This window comes from Apium graveolens, unplaced genomic scaffold (assembly GCF_009905375.1).
Source record: "Apium graveolens cultivar Ventura unplaced genomic scaffold, ASM990537v1 ctg39, whole genome shotgun sequence".
In the NCBI taxonomy this organism is placed as follows: Eukaryota; Viridiplantae; Streptophyta; class Magnoliopsida; order Apiales; family Apiaceae; genus Apium; species Apium graveolens.
In genome coordinates, this window is record NW_027418317.1 from 70,746 (window position 1) to 90,895 (window position 20,150).

Consider the following 20,150-nt stretch of genomic DNA (forward strand, 5'->3'; position numbering starts at 1 on the left):
TAAAAACAGGTGTATACAATTAGGCAGGGGAAAGCATGTAATTTCATAAACCACCAAAATCAAGTGGACCGATTATCACCTCCAACTTTCCGCGAAACTCCATGGCAGTATGTTAAAATCATGTTGACTGAACTATAATAAATATTTACTCATTGGGCTGTCACTAGTTTCGAATTGGCCCATGGACAAGACCAAAAAATGCACTCCATGACCATGCAGAATTACACAAGCCCAAAAAATAGAATTCCATCTTACACTGTAGTTAGAAAGTGCACTTCATGTTGATTTCTTAAATTCAAAACAGCATAAGAATTATCCCTAAAGATACGTCTTGTCTTTTGACATGGTTGTTATGTTTTATACGTGAAGTTCAGTTCGTTTCAACGTTTTTTTAGTGTGTCTCGTTTTTTCGTCACTTTGGTGGTTCTTTTTACTAGTTTATAATGGCTGGAGATAGAGATCCGGTGAAGGAAATGGAAGAGAGCTTTGCAAGGTTCCGTTTAGAAGATGAGGAGGAAGGAGGGATTGCTTACGAGGACAACATGGAGGATCTATCAGAAATTGATGTCAGATGGTGTTTAGTGGGCAAATTCTTGACTGAATCTTCAATCGACTTTCAAGCTATACAGCATAAAATGGCCTCTTTATGGCGACCGGGCAGGGGAATGTACGTAAAGGAAGTGGAACGGAACAGATACATATTCCAGTTCTACCACGAAGTTGACATCACAAGAGTTGTCGAAGGAAGTCTTTGGACATTCGGTAGATTCCAGTTGGTGTTCGTTCGTTTAAAAGAAGGTGATAACCCACGGACAGTGACCATTAATAATATTCATCTTTGGGTGCAGTTACATGGAATGAATACTGGATTTATGTCACTAAAAGTAGTAAAAGACATTGGAAATTATGTGGGTAGTTTCGTTGAATCGGACGCTAATAACTTTGTGGGGGTATGGAGAGATTATCTAAGAGTAAGAGTGTACATTGAGCTTGATAAACCCCTAAAAAGGAGAATGAAACTAAAGAAAAGTACAGATAACTGGTGTTGGGTAACATTTAAATATGAAGTGGTGCCTACTTTTTGTTTCATCTGTGGACTAATAGGTCATAACGAGAAATTTTGTGAGCGTATCTTTGACACCCCCGCTGGAGCAGATTGAGAAGCCTTATGGGGTATGGATGAAGGCCGAGCCAAAGCATAAAAACTATACGATAGGGTCACGGTGGTTACGGCATGGAGGGACGAGTCAGGTCACGCCACCATGGATGAAAAACGAAGAGAAGAGAGAGAAGTCTGTTACTATGATTGGAGGGAGAGAAAAGGAGAATACCGTAAATTCAGGGAAAGGGAGCTGTGTTAGTGGAGATAATCAAGGAAGTATAGTTATTGCAGATATCTCTAATGATTATCCGTTAGCTGGGAATAAGGTAAATAAAGACAAGGCGGGAGAAAATATTTTAAATATAGAAGCTAGTGGGCTTATAGTGGCAGACCCAAAGCGAAGAAGGACTGAGGAGTCCATTGGTGAAATATCGAGTATTAAGCCCAGTACGCATGATACAGAAATGTTGGATGAACAAATAAACATGGGCCTAATCTCAAAAAACGGATTAATGGCGGGTGCTGCACTACAGGCCCGCCAAGGGTTATGAGTTCGATCAGCTGGAACTGTCGAGGGATCGGGCTTCCCTTGAATATTCAGTTCCTAAAATAAGTCGTAAGACGAGAAAAGGTTGTTTTTATTTTTCTATGTGAAACCTTAGCTAGGAAGGATAAAATGGAGTGGGTGCGGGTACAGCTGGGTTTTGAAGGTCTTTTTGTTGTTGACCCAATTGGGAGGAGTTGTGGTATAGCGCTATTATGGAAGGAGCGTGATCAGGAAAAACTGATAAGTTTCTCTCAGAATCATATAGATGTTGAGAGGCAAAACGGTCGGTTAAAAGGGTCATAACCGACCATAGAACGTGGTCGGTTTTAGTTTGGTCGGTTATGACTTTTGGTCGGGTTTAACCCTCATAACCGACCAACATAGTGGTCGTTTAAGTGCCTGGGCATTTTACTAAAATGTGGGGTCACTGTGTATACGTGGTAACACGTGTGCACACGTGTCGCCACGTCACTGAGTCATAACCGACCGCAGGTGGTCGGTTATGTCTATTTTTAAAATGTTGACTAGAACTCATAACCGACCGTGGTCAAAGTGTGCACATCGGTCGGTTTTATTTCAGAAGCTAACTTAAATGTCATAACCGACCGTCTTAAAACCGACCACTCTCTAAAGAAGGCGGTCGGTTTTATGAAGAAGGTGGTCGGTTATGTCACCTGATGGTCGGTTGTCTGGGTTTTGTAATGGTCAAAAGTGGTCGGTTATGTCTATTTTTAGTCGATTTTAAGGTCTGATTTTAAAAAATATTGCAGGTTTTTCAGCAGCCCCTAGATACCAAATCAATACACAAATCCAATCCAATCACAACCAAACAACCAAAACAAACAACAATGATAATCATTAAACTATACTACTCAAAATCATTCGCAAAAACTAGTAAATTTCATAATTAAACCATAGTAATTAAATCCAACGCAAACATTCAGAAACTCCGATAACCGGAGGATTAAACCGTATCATTACATCATTATAAGCAATCCTAAATAACCGACAAAGTATCAAACCATCACAACGTATTATATTACATCCCATAACCATCAAATTACAATAGTCTTATAACCGATCAATATAAACTAATCCGACAAATCAACATCGGACGATCCACCGCCATCACCGCCGCCATCACCGCCGTCATCACCACCGCCATCACCGTCGCCATCATCAAAGTCCTCATCATCGGAGGTCTCATCCTCGGACGTTTAATCCTTATCGACTTCCATAGTACGCCGATTGTTTTCCTAGATACACAAGTTTAATTAAACTAGTTAAAAAGAAGAAACAAAATTTACATGTGAATGAAAACAATAAATAAACAAGAAGGTCAAAAATTATACCTCCGCAACACGAGCTTCCGTCTTTTGGACGATATCTTCAATCAAGGAGCCCACGATATGCATGATCTCGCCACCGATAAGGTTATTCCATTGCAACCTTTGGCTAGGATCGGAGGATGGATTCGAGGCCTCGAGAGCGGTACGTGCGAATGTAGCTATTTTCGCATCGGAAAGTTGGCGAGCAAACCGATTTGGATTAGCAAGGATCTCTGTAAGCACATTCCTCACGATGGCAAGATATACATTGTTGGGGATGACTTCACGTTGTCTCGGAGCGGATGAGGATGAGCCGGCTTCATTCCGTGTGGAATCTCGGTACCGGGTAGCAAGTGTAGGCAAGAGATCGGTGGCCCGAGCATTGGGGAACCCCACCACATAATTTTTTTTCGGCTTTGTACCTTGGAGGACCTCCAACGCTTCCATCCACCAATCCCACGGCTCATCCCGATCACCCGTTTGTGTAACCTCCACGGGCATGCGCTCGAAAATGGCGGCATATCATTCTTACAAGTTCATTTAAAACAATTAACGATGCATTTAAAATCAAATAAAAATACATTTAAAATCACATATAAAAATTTATTTAAAATCACATAAATACATATAAAATCACATATTAAGGATGCATTTAAAATCACATAAAAATGCATATAAAATCACATATAAAAATGTATTTAAAATCACTTAAATACACATAAAATCACATATTAACCCTCATTTAAAATCACATATAAATGCATATAAAATCACATAAAAATGTATTTAAAATCACATTAAAATACATATAAAATCACATATTAAATATGCATATAAAATCAAATTAAAATGCATTTAAAATCACATTAAAATACATATAAAATCACATATTAAAAGTGCATTTAAAATCACATAAAAATGCATATAAAATCACATAAAAATGCATTTAAAATCACATTAAATACATATAAAATCACATATTAAAGATGCATTTAAAATCACATAAAATGCATATAAAATTACATGAAAATACATATAAATTCACTTATTAAATATGCATTTAAAATCACATAAAAATGTATATAAAAAAAACATAAAAATGCATTTAAAATCACATGAAAATACATAAAAATTCACTTATTAAAGATGCATTTAAAATCACATAAAATGGTCATAAAAGTACATAAAAATTACCGCAATACGCATGGCAGCCGGTGTAGTGTAGACGGGATTTTCCGGATCGGATCCAACTTTCCTATGACATTTATCCCACACCTCGAGTCTCGTCGGCTTTTTCTTGTTCTTGTCCGTCATTGCCTTTCAAAATATTAAACAACTTATATTAGCACGTCCTAATAATTAGTTGATTATATTAAATATGGTGAACGTGTATGTATGTGTATGTGATGGAATATAATAATATTACCTCCCGAACTCTATTGAATGACCTTGCACCGGCACTATGCAATCTTTCAACTTGATGTCGGTTGGTGGATCCAACCGATGACCGGTGCAAGTGTCCTTCGTTCTTCTCCCAATACTCCAAAAGGTCCTTCCAAAAAGGAACGGACCAATAAGGCGGCTTCAAAGACAACTTGCTCACGCCCTCCTCCCTTGCTTTTCGCTCCACCCTCTTCTTAAACTCGTTCAAAGTCCTTTTTATCGTCACTTTAATGTGATCTTCCACAATTTTTCGGGCCTTTGAACGGCTTTGCCCCTTAAGATGCCTATAATATTTCTAAAATTGCAAAAAAAAAGAAAACGAGGATAAATGCATCATAAAATCAAGAAATAAATGACAATTACAAAAAAAAATTAACTTACTTGAAACTCCTCGACTCTTGCATTCAACCAACCCGGGTGACGTTCTTCGATATCGGTATAAGTGTAACGCCCAAGAGGCCACTTCTCCCGAATCATAGCCAAAAGCGTTTTCTTTGCCGTATCATATTCAATACTATATTTAAACAAAAGAAAACAATAAACATTAACAATTCATATAACAATATTGAACATAACTAAAAATATAAACATATATAGGAATAATGCAATTTAAAATTTTTTAACTTACTGTCCATCGGAGATATCAATGCAATATGGCTTCAATGGTGGTTTCTCTCCATATATGCCACTCGAATGTGATCGAGGTCTCCTTCCTCGCCATTCTCGCTCCTCTGCATTTGTCATGTGCCGAGTCGGATCATTCAGGTCCGAATTCGAATCCGTCGGCTCATCCTGCAAATGTAAATTCCCTCTTTTTCCCTTTGCACCCTTTCCCTTGCCCTTCTTACTCGCGACTTTGGCCTTTCCCTTGGCCTTTGCCTTCCCCTTATCTTTTTCCGGCTCCTTGTCTTTCCCCTTCCCTTTTCTCGCCATCGCCAACACCACAAGACTTATCATAACCAATGTCAACATCCAAGCAAAAAGATCCTAAAATAAATAATAAAAATATATTAGCCAATATGAAAAAAACAAATCGATGAAACGACTTGCATTAGTAAATCACATTACATAAAAAAGCATTTAAAATCACATAAAATGCATATAAAATGCATATAAATGTATCCATTTCATAAATTAACGATAAAAATAAACACAACTAATTAGAGCATTATTTAATTACAAAAATTAAACCATTAAATCAACTTAATCTATATACAACAAATTAAAGTTCCAAACTCACATATAAAGTGCAATATTTATCCATTTTCGAGTACGGATCATGTTTATAAGAGAAAAACCCTACAAATTAACCCTAAAAATACATTTATACTTCTACCTAAACGTAAACAAACCGACAAAAACCCTAAAATTTATACTTATCCATATATTCAACAAATTGACAAAACCGACGAATCTTTTACATGCAAAATTTTACATGAAAACTGAAAAATCAGATGAACTTTAATTTAAGTGAGAATTATCCATTTCGAGTACTTTTATGTGTTAACGAGAGCAAACCCCTAAAAATTAACCCTAAAAATACATTATACTTCTAAAAAGAGTAAACAAACCGACGAAATACCCAAAAATTATGACTTTAACCTATATTAAACAAATTGACATAACCGACGAATGTATAACATGCAAAACTTTACATAAAAACTGAAAAATCAATGAAGTTTGATTTGAAGTGAAACACATCAATTTATGTGAGAATATTACTTTAACAAACACAAAACATATATAATTAACTTCGAATCATATATATAAACATAAAAAATACATACACATACACACATATATGCAATCGAGTAAAAAAATATCTTAATCGTAAGAAAATCTTACATCGAGAGTGAAACTGGAGGCAATGAGAGATGATTTGGGGCTCCTTCGTGAATACGCCATTGAATCGAAGTATTTTAGTGAAGTTTTGAGTGTAAGAGAGAGATAGAGAGAAAATAGAGAGATAGAGAAAGAAAAATAGAAAAGAAAAATGAACCGTTTTTTTTTATTTATAACAGACTTAAAATCGACCGCCTGACACTTAAAACCGACCACCAGGTCGGTCGGTTTTAACCTTGAACCCTGTGCAGCATGCAAAACGGTGTCATTTTGCTCTAGGCGGGGTTTTTAATTTTTTACAAAATAACACGCATTTTTTAGGTGGTCGGTTATGACCCGAAGTTGTCGGTTTTATAGTATTTAATTTTTTATTTTTTTTTTATTTTAGGGTTTAGGGGTTGGGGATTAAAAACCCCTAAATTTAAAAAAATCTTATAAAAACATGATTATTATTATTTAAATAGCTTAATTTTTGGTACATTTGCTTTTTTTACCGCGTCGGTCCATCCGTACGGTTCGATCATGTGTATTTCATATTTTTTATTTTTTATTAATTATTTCACTTTTTTAATCAAAATTGCTAATTTTCTTATAAAAACGTATTTGTGATCGTTCAAATGTGCTAATTTTTTGTGCATTAACATATTTTGACATGAAGTTAACATCCGTACGGTTCGATCGTTAAAAATAAATTTTAAAATTATACTTATAGTATCGAATGGTATGTTCAACTTATTCTGTCTACAGAATGCCGACATACTTACTGAAATAATTATATTCCATATGATTTTAATTATAATATTTTTTAAATAGCCTAATTTTTGGTACATTTGTTCGTTTTCACCGCGTCATTCCATCCATACGGTTCGATCATGTGTATTTTATATTTTTCATTTTTTTAATTTTTAATTAAATTTGCTAATTTACTTATAAAAACGTAATGGTACTCGTTAAAATATGCTTTTTTCTATGCATAAACATATTTTGACATGAATTTAACATCCGTACGGTTCGATCGTTAAATATACCTTTTAAAATTATACTTCTCAAATCGAATTCATTTTTTTTAAATTTTTAATTAAATTTGTTAATTTACTTATAAAAACGTAATGGTACTCGTTCAAAAGTGCTATTTTTTTGTGCATAAGCATATTTTGACATGAAGTTAACATCCGTACGGTTCGATCGTTGAAAATAAGTATTAAAAATGTACTTTGACCAAGACTGCTAAAACCGACCGAGGTCAAATGTGCAAAGTGGTCGGTTTTATTTCAGAAGCCAGTTTAATTCTTATAACCGACCACCTTAAAACCGACCACCCATTTAAGGAGACGGTCGGTTTTATCAAGAAGGTGGTCGGTTTTAGTCAAGGAGACGGTCGGTTTTCTGGGAAATATTACGGTCAAATATTATGATTTTTTGGCCCTAACGGGACATAAACGCATAAAAACTTAGCATTAAAACCAAAAATTCACAAACCCATTAAAAATTTGCTATAACTTATAAATAAAGTATCCTAATCATTACAAAATTTACTAAAAATCATCTTTAAAATACAAATGACGTTATTCAAAATCGTCAAAACCATCATCATCTTCGTCATCATCATCATCCTCATTGTCACCTTCACTTATTTCTTCTTCTCCTTCATTTTCATCTTCGTCATCCTTCAAATCATCTTCTTCGTCTTCTTCGTCTTTTTCTTCTTCTTCACGCCGAATAAACGGTATTTGTCCATATTGTGCAAAATTGACAAAGAGCGAAAACGAGGTCGATGCATTAGATCTATCTTCCTGAAAAGCGTCCTCTATATCATTTTGCGCAACGATAGATTCATCAATTAGGCGACTTTTAGATTTGACCACCGTATATATTTTCGCTTTTGGATCCAATACACTAGGAGCATAATATACTTGTGAGGCTTGACTAGCTAAAATAAAAATCTCATTTGACTTCAATCTTGAAGTCATATCAATTATAATCACACGATTCTTATCAATCCTCACACCATTACCAACACTATCAAACCATATACATTTGAACAAATATAAATGATTGCATCCTTGATAAATAAGTCTAATAATTTCTTGTAGTTGACCATAATAATCAAGATTATTTCCGTGCAAATTTCCTTTAACAACAATACCAGAACCGGATGCAGATTTTGTTGAAAATTTATATCCATTAACTTGACAAGTCTCAAAAGTCATAACTTTTAATACCGGCCCTTCAAGTAAGTCCCTAAAACGAGGTCCTTCCACCTCATCTTTATCAACCTAAAAATAATTCAAATCGATGAGACATTGTAATTATAAGAATTTAAAAAAAATCATGCAAATTAAAAATAGATAAATTCCTTTTGTTTAAACCAAGTTTTAAATCGACTTTTGACAATACGATCTAAATCTTGAGGTGTTGTTTCTGGTCGTTGTCGCATAACACGATCTCGGTACTTTCTAAACTATAAAGTAAGATCATGCATGTGTCATTAACAAAAATTATTACGCATATTTTTAAAGTAAGATTTTGGTACCTTAGTTAAGGTTGAACTTCAGGAGAGTTTAAAAGAACATATTCTTCCGCTAACTCTCGTTCATCATCACTCATGTATCGAGTTCCTTCCTTTCCAAGAGATTGAATTGGATATTTGAACACTTCTAAATTCTCGGAATTTTGCACATCAAACAAAACCTCGTTACGACGTACCTTATTATGGATCGTGTCAGAGGCAAAATAAAAAGAACAAATATTAAGAATCTCTTCCTCCATATATCGTTCGGCAATTGACCCCTCAATCCTTGCTTTATTACCAACTTTTTGTTTTAATTTTCCCAACAAACGTTCAATCGGATACATCCAATGCCAATAAGCAGGTCCAACAAGTCTAATTTCTTCGGCTAAATGTACAACCAAGTATTTCATCGAATCAAACCAACTTTGAGGAAAATTCTTTTCCAACAAACACAACGCTTTGATAACCGATTTTTCCATTATTTCCAAGTCGGTTTTTGTAACCACGGATGAACATAAATCTTGGAAAAAGTTAGAAATTGTCGTGATTGCATCGGCAATAGGCGCCGGTAGAAGTTCATGAATTGCGAGAGGCAATAATTTTTGAAGAAAAATGTGACAATCGTGCGATTTGAATCTATAAAATGTACACTCCTCAACATTGCAACAACGTGATATATTTGAGGAATAACCATCCGGAAGTTTTAGTGAACTAATCCATTCACACAAAAGTTTACGTTATTTTCTAGTAAGGGAATAAGGTGCTTTAGGTGACTTTCCTTTCTCATCGATCCACAAATGTGGTAACACCCCAAAATGCTTGCAATCCGCTCTTGCTTTTTTATGATCTTTTGACTTTGCCGCATTGACAATAGTAAAAAAAATGTTTTCAAAAACATTTGTTTCCGTATGCATGATGTCAATTGAATATCGTAAACTATGTGATGACCAATAAGGGAGTTCGTAAAAGATTGGGACATGAGTCCAATGATGCTCTTCCCCGTATCCGACACTCCTTGCCTTCGAATTAGTCTTTCCGGGTGGTGGAAAAACTAAACCATCAAGCAATTCCTTAACACCCTCACCGGACAAACGACCACGAAACAATCTTCTTTCTTTGTTATCAAACAAATTACTTTTTTAATGGAGTGGATCATTTGATTCAAGGAATATTAGGTTCGTGCCATATAAACTACATTTTCCACAAAATTTTAATTAAAACCCTTGCACGCTTCCAAGACACACTTGACATCCCATCTTTCCTTTGCCCGACCACCCACTTATCATACTCATAGCGGGATAGTCACTAATTATCCACATAATAGCCGCTCTCATTGTAAAATTTTGTTTCTAAGATTGGTCGTATGTCTTCACCCTGGTATTCCACAATATCTTCAATTCATCGATGAGAGGCCTTAGACAAATGTTAATATCTTTTCCAATACTATTTGGACCCGGAACTATATCGGTCATGAACATATAAGGCTTTTTCATACACATCGATGGTGGAAGATTGTAGACAACTATCACCACGGGCCACACACTATATGTTTTTTTCCCGGTAGGGCCAAAAGGGTTGAAACCATTGGTCGCAAGACCGAGCCTTATGTTACGAATCTCTTGAGCAAATGAAGGATACCGACGGTCAAAATTTTTCCACTCTTCTCCATCTGCGGGATGACTTATTTCTCCATCTTTCACATCTCTATTTTTGTACCATCTCATGTGATCGGGTGTATGTCCCGAATATATAAGCGTTGTAATCGAGGGGTCAAAGGAAAGTGTCTTAAGATTTTTTTTGCTATTTTTTTACCATCTTTCCTAGAACATCCCGATAACGATCTTCATCACATATATCACACACAACTTTATCCTTGTCATCTCCATAAAATAACATACAATCATTCTCACATAAATCAATTTTTTCATATTTAACCCTCAAATCCTTCATAATTTTTTTCATTGCATAATAACTTTCGGGTAATGTATGTTTTTTTGGTAACACATCTGTACGAAGTTAAAGCAAACTATCAAAAGCTTTATTACTACAATGCGAGTTATTTTTGAATTCCAATAATTTAGTGGTAAAGCTTAATCTTGTGTACTTTGTATTGTCGGGATAAATAGGTGCTCCATTTTCAACAATAACCTCGTACAATTTTTTAGCACTATCATTTGGAGCTTCTTCTACATTCATAGTTCCCTATCCATAGTTTCATAAAATTGATAATTTTCACCGGCTAAATCATGTAACATCGCATTCAAATCTACCGGTTCTTCTACTCTCGAAGGTTCCCGAACACAATAACGGTGATGTGATGTTCGACTACGTTTTCTTCCTATTTTTTCACTGTGCGACGTCCACACGGTATAACCCTCAAGCATCCCTTTAGCGAGCAAATGAAATCTAACATCATCAATCTTTAACCAATTCAAATTTTTACAACGTTTACATGGACACTTCATTTTACCATCTTCCATTCCATTTTCGCTAACAAATTTTAAAAAAATTTATACACCAATTCTATATTCCGGGGTCAATGAAATTTTATCGCTTTGCAATTGATTACCAATCCAACTTCGATCAATGGTTTCCATCTACAATAATATTTTTTAAAATTAAAAAAAAACATATTTAACAAATAATTTATCATTAATCTCATATTTATTCATGTATTTCATAAAACACACAAACACACACACTATAATTACAATAAATGAAACTAACTTACAAATTATCTACTACTAAACTTCAATTCTCACAACAAATATTATATAAAAAAATAAAAACATTAAATACATATAACAACATTTAATACATACACCACCAACATAAACACACACACACATTATTACAAAATATGGAAATAACTTACAATTTTCTGAAACTCCTCCACTTCAATCCTCTGTTTTTTTTAATTTTTTTGCCCAAAATCAAGAAATGAGGGATATAACAAAAAAATTAAAAAAAATAGGTTAAAAGCGACAGTCAGCGGTCGGTTTTAGGCAGAAGAATAAAATGACACCGTTTTCTCTGTAACGGGTACTTTTTTTGTACTTTAAATTAATTTTTTAATATTCTACAAAACCGACCACCATATATGGTCGGTTTTAACCTGCATAATTTGTGGATATAACCGACCACATGTAGGTGGTCGGTTTTGAAAGTGACACATCACCAAAACGGTGTCATTTTTTTCAGTAAAATCGACCACCAGTGTCCGATCGGTTTTATGTGTGCCACATCATCGATACAGTGTCGTTTAGTTGGCATATAACCGACCACTGATGTTGGTCAGTTTTAAGGTGACCAAATCAACGTCAGTCGGTTATGTCCGGTCGGTTTTACCCTGTTTTCTTGTAGTGGGGGGTATGGAGAGATTATCTAAGAGTAAGAGTGTACATTGAGCTTGATAAACCCCTAAAGAGGAGAATGAAACTAAAGAAAAGTACAGATAACTGGTGCTGGGTAACATTTAAATATGAAGCGGTGCCTACTTTTTGTTTCATCTGTGGACTAATAGGTCATAACGAGAAATTTTGTGAGCGTATCTTTGACACCCCGCTGGAGCAGATTGAAAAGCCTTATGGGGTATGGATGAAGGTCGAGCCAAAGCGTAAAAACTATACGATAGGGTCACAGTGGTTACAGCAGGGAGGGACGAGTCAGGTTACACCACCATGGATGAAAAACGAAGAGAAGAGAGAGAAGTCTGTTACTATGATTGGAGGGAGAGAAGAGGAGAATATAGTAAATTCAGGGAAGGGGAGCTGTGTTACTGTAGATAATCAAGGAAGTATATTTATTGCAGATATCTCTAATGATTATCCGTTAGCTGGGAATAAGGTAAATAAAGACAAGGCGGGAGAAAATATTTTTAATATAGAAGCTAGTGGGCTTATAGTGGCAGACCCAAAGCGAAGAAGGACTGAGGAGTTCATTGGTGAAATATCGAGTATTAAGCCCAGTACGTATGATACAGAAATGTTGGATGAACAAATAAACATGGGCCTAATCTCAAAAAACGGATTAATGGCGGGTGATGCACTACAGGCCCGCCAAGAGTTATGAGTTCGATCAGCTGGAACTGTCGAGGGATCGGGCTTCCCTTGAATATTCAGTTCCTAAAAGAAGTCGTAAGACAAGAAAAGCCTGTTTTTATTTTTCTATGTGAAACCTTAGCTAGGAAGGATAAAATGAAGTGGGTGCGGGTACAGCTGGGTTTTGAAGGTCTTTTTGCTGTTGACCCAATTGGGAGGAGTGTTGGTATTGCGCTATTATGGAAGGAGCGTGATCAGGCAAAACTGATAAGTTTCTCTCAGAATCATATAGATGTTGAGGTGATGATAGAAGGGATGAACAAGTGGAGACTTTCGGGGGTTTACGGAGAGCCAAATCGAGGTAAGAAACATAAAACCTGGGATTTACTGCAGTATCTCGCAAGGGATTCGAATTTAACTTGGTGTGTCATGGGGGACCTTAATAATGTAACATCTGCAACTGATAAGATTGGGGGACTGCTTTACCCTCAATGGTTGATAGACGGCTTTAACGATGCTCTCCAGGACGCAGGGCTGATTGATATGAATATTGTTGGACACCAATATACCTGGGAGAGGGGTGTGGGAATGGATAAATGGATGGAAGTGAGACTCGACAGAGCTCTTACAACGAGTGCATGGTTGAATGAATTTTCGGTTGCTAAGTTATATAATTTGGAGGGAGTAGCATCATACCATAGTCCAATTTTACTAGTGCCCAAACAAGTTAGTAAAACAAATTACATGCCTCGCTTTAGATTTGAAAACGCTTGGTGCTTGGATCCTATGTGTGCTCAGCTTGTGCAAGATGGATGGGATAATGAGAGTGGTATAAACATTTAACAAAAAGTGAAGGCATGCAGTGAAAAATTGGCGATATAGGGAAAAGAAATAACAGGCAACTTTAGAAAACGTATTAAAAGATATAAGGAGAAATTGAGTGAGTATCGTGGGAAAAGGGATGTAATTTCATTGGAGCTTTATACCGAAGCCAAGAAGCATATGGCTTTCGTTTTTCACCAACGTGAGATATTTTGGCGTCAAAGAGCCAAACAGTTATGGCTTAAAGCTGGAGATCGTAATAGTCGTTATTTTCATGCAACTGCTAGCGCACGTAGAAGAAATAATCAAATATGCAGATTGCAGAACGATGATGGTCAATGGGTGGATTGGGATAATGGGTTGCCAGAACTCATGATAAATTACTTTTCGAAATTATTTAGCAGTGGAGAACCGAGTTGACAGGAGGTAGTGCAATGCATTCCAACAATGATTTCTGAGCTAGATAATGAATAACTTTTACAGCAAGTGTCGATGGGCGAAGTGAGGAGGGCACTGTTTCAAATGAATCTGGATAAGTCCCCGGGACCGGACGGAATGACTCCGGGGTTTTTCCAGAAATATTGGAATATAGTGAAGAAGGATGTGTTTATGATAGTGAGGAATTTTTTTGACAGTGGCATATTGACAGAGGGTCTTAATGACACTAACATCGTTTTGATTCCGAAAAAAAAATCTCCGTCGAGAATTACAGAGCTGCGTCCAATTTCTTTGTGTAACGTTCTGGTTAAAATCATTACCAAAGTTATGGCAAATAGAATGAAGGGTCTACTAAATATGGTTGTCTCCGAGAATCAGAGTGCATTTGTTCCTGGACATTTAATTTCTGATAATGTTATGGTGTTGAAAGGCATATGTCATAGCCTGTTCGTTTATTCGAGGATTTAACTCAACTCAAATAAGAATGTAATAAGTAAATAGTGGATCTATCATCAGAGAGATCTCACAAAGTAACATCTGTCAAAGGATAAAGAAACATTTTCATCTACAGACTTGAAGATTCACTGGAAGAAGTTCAAGAATTTGATCATGCCTCAGTGATATAAATCAAGATCGTGGATTTAATCAAGTGACAGAGATCTCGCCAGGGTATCATTTATTACAAGGATTCAATCAGAATATCAAAGTCAAGACATGAAGAAACGTCACGGAAGTTAGTCACTCATGAACCAGACAGTACATCGAGTGTCAGCATTGAAGTGGCGGAATTGATTCAGAAGTCTCAGTGACTTTCAGAAGATTGTCAGAAGAATGGATGCTGCTCAGGGTTAGTATTAATTCTCTATTAATTAATTAAGTCATATAATTTAATTAAGAAAATAAATTATATCTGCAAAGATTAATTTATTGATTAATTGAATTAAATTGATTAATTAATTTAGAATTAATATTAAGGATTTACATAATTTTAATTGGTTAAAATCTGTTTTAATTCTAAAAAGACAACTAATTGTACTAGTATGACAATCGGTATGACAATTGATAGTCATACCGAAAGTCATGCTAATTCAGTTGACTGTCTTGATGGAATTATTATTTAGATTAAAATCACTTATTAATTCAGTAAGACAATTTCATTTGTACTACTATGACAATCGGTATGACAATTGATTGTCATACCGAAAGTCTTACTAGTTCATTTTAATTGTCTTGCTAGCTCTAAAGATTGTCACACCGAAAGTCTTATTGGACAAAGGATTGTCATACCAGTTCATTAATCTCCGCTGTGTTGATTAAAAGAAGCAGAAGCATCCAATTCACTTACACTTACAGAATCCAATCAAACAGAACAACCACAAGAACAAAAGAAAAAGCAGCAGATAAATATTTCATCTCATCTGCAACTTCAAGATCAATTTCTAGATTGTAAAAGTTAAATCCAATCAACTAGAAATACTTATCTTGTTCTTGTGTAATCATCTAGCGGATTAAAATCCCTAGAACTTAATCTCAAATCGCATTTAGCATTTGATCTTTTAATTACAAAAATAGAAAAAGTTCATGTCGAATTTATTCTAGATTTGTAATAATTGATTTGAGATTAATTCCTTGTAACCGATACCGTAGTTGTAACACCCTTCAAGTTTAATAAAAGTTTTATTTAACTTGAATTTTGTTTCACAATTTTATTCCGCATTTTATTCGATTAAACGGTATTGTTTGCATTCAACCCCCCCTTCTACAAACAAATTGGGACCTAACAATTGGTATCAGAGCCTTCTGATTAACGTACAAATCTTGATCCTAGACTTTTGTGTTTCTTTCACTTCTTGAATTTTTTATTCACTCAAAAATTCATAATGACTACACAAAAAGTTGGAACCGTTAAAATTCCACTTTTCGATAAAGAAAATTATGTTATGTGGAAGAAGAAGATGCTACTGTTTTTACAGGTTGCAAATCCCAAATATTTGCAAGTGTTGAAGAAGGGTCCAAAAATTCCTATGGTTATTGAACCAGAGGTAATAGAAAATGATGTGGTGATCACCAAAGCGAGAACTTATGTGAAGGATCCTGAGGACTTCTCTCCTGCTGAAATAGAAGAAGCCTCCCTGGATGCTAGCCTTCAATTAATCTTAGTAGATTCCCTTGATCCCCTGATGAATAGACATGTGATGAATTGTAAAGATTCCAAACATATCTGGGAAACTATTGAGATTATTAATGAAGGCACAGAGGAAGTTAGGGAGAACAAACTAGAAATCCTAACCTCTGAGTATGAATACTTTAAATCCAATCCAGGGGAAGGAATCACTGAAGTGTTTGAGAGGTACAATGCATTGATCAACAACCTGAACATTAATGGTAAATACTATTCCATCAGGGAGGTCAATAAAAAGTTCCTTTTAACACTGCCAACTCATCTCGAACATAGAATCACTGCCATAAGAGAAGCAAGAGATCTGAGTGAGATTTCTCTGGAAAGGCTCTATGGTGTGTTAAAGACTTATGAGTTGGAGCAGATTCAGCAGAAGGAAGTTTACGGGAAAGGAAGAGTGGTCAGCACGTCTACTGCTCTAGTAGCTAATGAACAACAACAACAACCACAATATCAACAACAATCTCAACAGTCAGAAAGAATGGTACAGTCTTCCAAGGTTGAAGATAATGTGATAGTAGCAGAATTTGATTCTCCTACTACAAATCAATCAGGAGATGATTATTATTCCTTGGAAGAACTGGAGCAATTGGAGGATGAGTCAATGGCCCTGATCGTCAAGAGATTCTCAAATGTCAGATTCAAAAGGAATCCCAAGTTCAAGTACAAGTCCAACTACAACAGATTCCAGAAAGGTGGATCTTCATCCTCTAACACCAGCAGTGGTGGGTATAAAACAGGGATGGTTGATCGAAGCACCATTCGATGCTTCAACTGTAATGAGTTGGGACACTTTGCCACAGAATGCAGGAAGCCAAAACAAGCAAGGAAGAACTCTTACGATTCTAATCAGAAGAGTAAATCTGAAAGGGCTTACCTGGCAAAGGGAAGAAGCTGGGATGATACTGACAGTGAAGATGAAGAAGTTGGGAATCTTGCTCTCATGGCTAGTGATGCAAGCACCTCATCGTCAAGAAAAGAGGGCATTAAACAGGTACAACCGGTAGTGTGGATTCTTGACAGTGGATCGTCGAGATATATGACCGGAGATAGAGCCCTGCTATCAAATGTGGTTGAGAAAGTTGGCACAGTGGTTACCTTTGGAGATAACAGCAAAGGCTTAACAGAGGGATATGGCTGTTTACAAGCTGGGAATGTTATCATTGAAAATGTATATGTTGTGCAAGGACTTGAACACAATCTGCTTAGCATTAGTCAGTTCTGTGACAACGGCTACAATGTTTTATTCGACAAGCTGAAGTGTCAGATTCTGCACAAGAAAAGTGAAAAACCCTCCTTAATGGGAATCCGGAAAGGAAATCTGTTCGTAGCTGACATGAACTCTGGAAGCAATCTTGAAGTCAATTGTTTCTATGCAAAGGCATCGTCAGATGAGAGTTGGCTATGGCACAAGAGACTTTCTCATCTCAATTTCAAAACAATGAATTCTCTTGTCAAAAGAGAATTGGTAAGAGGTCTGCCTCAGCTGGAATTCTCTCCAGAAGGACTATGTGAGGCTTGCCAGAAAGGAAAGTCAAAGAAAGCAAATCACAAAGGCACTGACACATCTTCCATAACTGGTGTTCTGCAATTATTGCATATGGATTTATTTGGTCCAGTTAATATCCTTTCAATGTCAAAGAAGTGTTACTGTCTTGTGATAGTTGATGACTATTCCAAGTATACGTGAGTTTTATTTCTTCACTCTAAGGATGAAACACCACAAGTTGTGATTGATCATATCAAGATGATTGAGTTAGATTCTAACGTCCCTGTTAGAGCAATAAGGTCAGATAATGGAACAGAATTCAAGAATGCACTTCTCAATGGATTCTGTACAGACAAAGGGATTACCAGACAATTTTCAGCTCCTAGAACCCCTCAGCAAAATGGAGTGGTAGAAAGGAAGAATCGTACATTGATTGAGGCTGCAAGAACGATGTTAAGTGAATCAGGTCTTCCAATGTATTTTTGGGCTGAAGCTGTCAATACTGCATGTTATACTCAGAATCGAACTCTAATCAACAAAGACTTCATGAAAACTCCTTATGAGATTCTGAATGAACAGAAACCTTCTATCAAATACTTTCATGTATTTGGTGCCAGATGCTTCGTGCTCAAGGATGGAGATGATCGTCGTGGTAAGTTCGAGGCAAAGGCATATGAGGGTATTTTTGTTGGATATGGAAGAAGATCATATAGAGTGTATATCATTGATCAAAACAAAGTAACTGAAAGTGTCAATGTTACATTTGATGACACTAAACTCCCTAGTATCCAAACTGAAGATCCTTCTGAGAAACTGAAGTTTGATGATATGTCAGATTCAGAATCAGAACATGGTCAAGAACCTGAGGTTGTTGCTGGTAAAGAACCTGTTAATCTTGATGATACTCAAGGTAATAGTGATGGAAACTTTGGCAACAATGGAGATACCACTGCTACTGACGGAGAATCTTCAAGTCAACATGGCAACAACTCAGGGGGAGATGCTGAAGGATCATCTAGTAGAACACAACATCACAATGAATTTCAAGGCAAATCATCAAGATCAAATCTTCTAAGACAGACTGTCTGGAATAAAGCTCACCCTTTTGAGTTGATTATTGGTGATCCAGATGTTGGAGTCAGAACTAGACGTGCTACTCAAAATGAGTGTCTGTTCTCAGGATTCCTTTCTGAGATGGAACCTAAGAAGATTGAAGAAGCACTAACTGATCCAGATTGGGTAATTGCTATGCAAGATGAGCTCAATCAGTTTGAAAGTCAACAAGTCTGGAAACTAGTACCTAGACCTACACACAAGAAAGCTGTTGGTACTAGATGGGTATTCAGGAATAAACTAGATGAAGATGGTGTGGTTACAAGAAACAAGGCAAGACTGGTAGCTAAAGGGTATTCTCAAGCTGAAGGCATTGATTATGATGAAACCTATGCTCCAGTGGCTAGACTTGAGGCCATCAGGATATTTCTGGCATTCGCAGCATTTTCTAACTTCAAAGTTTATCAAATGGATGTCAAGAGCGCCTTTTTGAATGGAAAGCTGGATGAAGAGGTATATGTAGAGCAACCTCCTGGTTTTGAAGATCCAGATCATTTGGATTTTGTCTTCTTTCTTTTCAAGGCTATCTATGGGCTAAAACAGTCTCCAAGAAAATGGTATGACACTCTCTCTGAATTTTTTATTGAAAACAGCTTCATTAGAGGTGTCATAGACAAAACTCTCTTTTCTAAAAAACATAAGAATGATACTATATTAGTCCAAGTCTATGTGGATGATATAATATTTGGGTCTACTAATGATAATCTCTGTAAGAGATTTGCTAAGTTAATGCACAGCAAGTTTGAAATGAGCATGATGGGAGAGCTAAAGTTCTTTCTTGGATTGCAAGTAAATCAAAGGTTAGATGGAATATTTATTTGTCAATCCAAGTATCTCAAGGAACTCCTCAAAAAGTACAATCTAGAGGATTCCGCATCAGCAAGGACTCCATCAACTACAGCTGTCAAGCTTGGACCATGTGAAAACTCCATTAAGGTAGATGTCACTAGCTACAGAGGTATGATTGGCTCGTTACTCTATCTTACTGCAAGTAGACCAGATATTATGTATGTTACATGCTTATGTGCAAGGTTCCAAGCGGATCCTAGAGATATTCATCTTGTTGCTGTTAAACGAATCTTAAAATATCTTAAGGGAACACCAAATCTAGGTATTTGGTACCCTAAAGAATCTGGGTTTAACCTTGTCGGATATACAGATTCAGATTATGCAGGAAGTGTTGTTGATAGGAAAAGCACCTCAGGGAGTTGTCAATTCCTAGGCAGCAGACTAGTCTCATGGTACAGCAAGAAACAACAAACAGTTTCCAACTCAACGGCCGAGGCTGAATACAT

General features: G+C 36.2%; 1 protein-coding gene across 1 annotated transcript; it reads left to right on the forward strand.

Annotated features, from left to right (window-relative positions):
* Positions 1-12,970: 12,970 nt before the first annotated feature.
* On the forward strand, positions 12,971-13,657 carry LOC141701475 (uncharacterized). Its single transcript, XM_074505118.1, has one exon. It carries the CDS (start codon positions 12,971-12,973, stop codon positions 13,655-13,657), a length of 687 nt encoding a protein of 228 aa, XP_074361219.1.
* Positions 13,658-20,150: the final 6,493 nt, after the last annotated feature.

What these genes read in the sequence shown, in the direction of transcription:
- LOC141701475 (XM_074505118.1), top strand. Translation starts at nt 12,971, where the DNA reads ATGAAGTGGGTGCGGGTACAGCTGGGTTTTGAAGGTCTTTTTGCTGTT.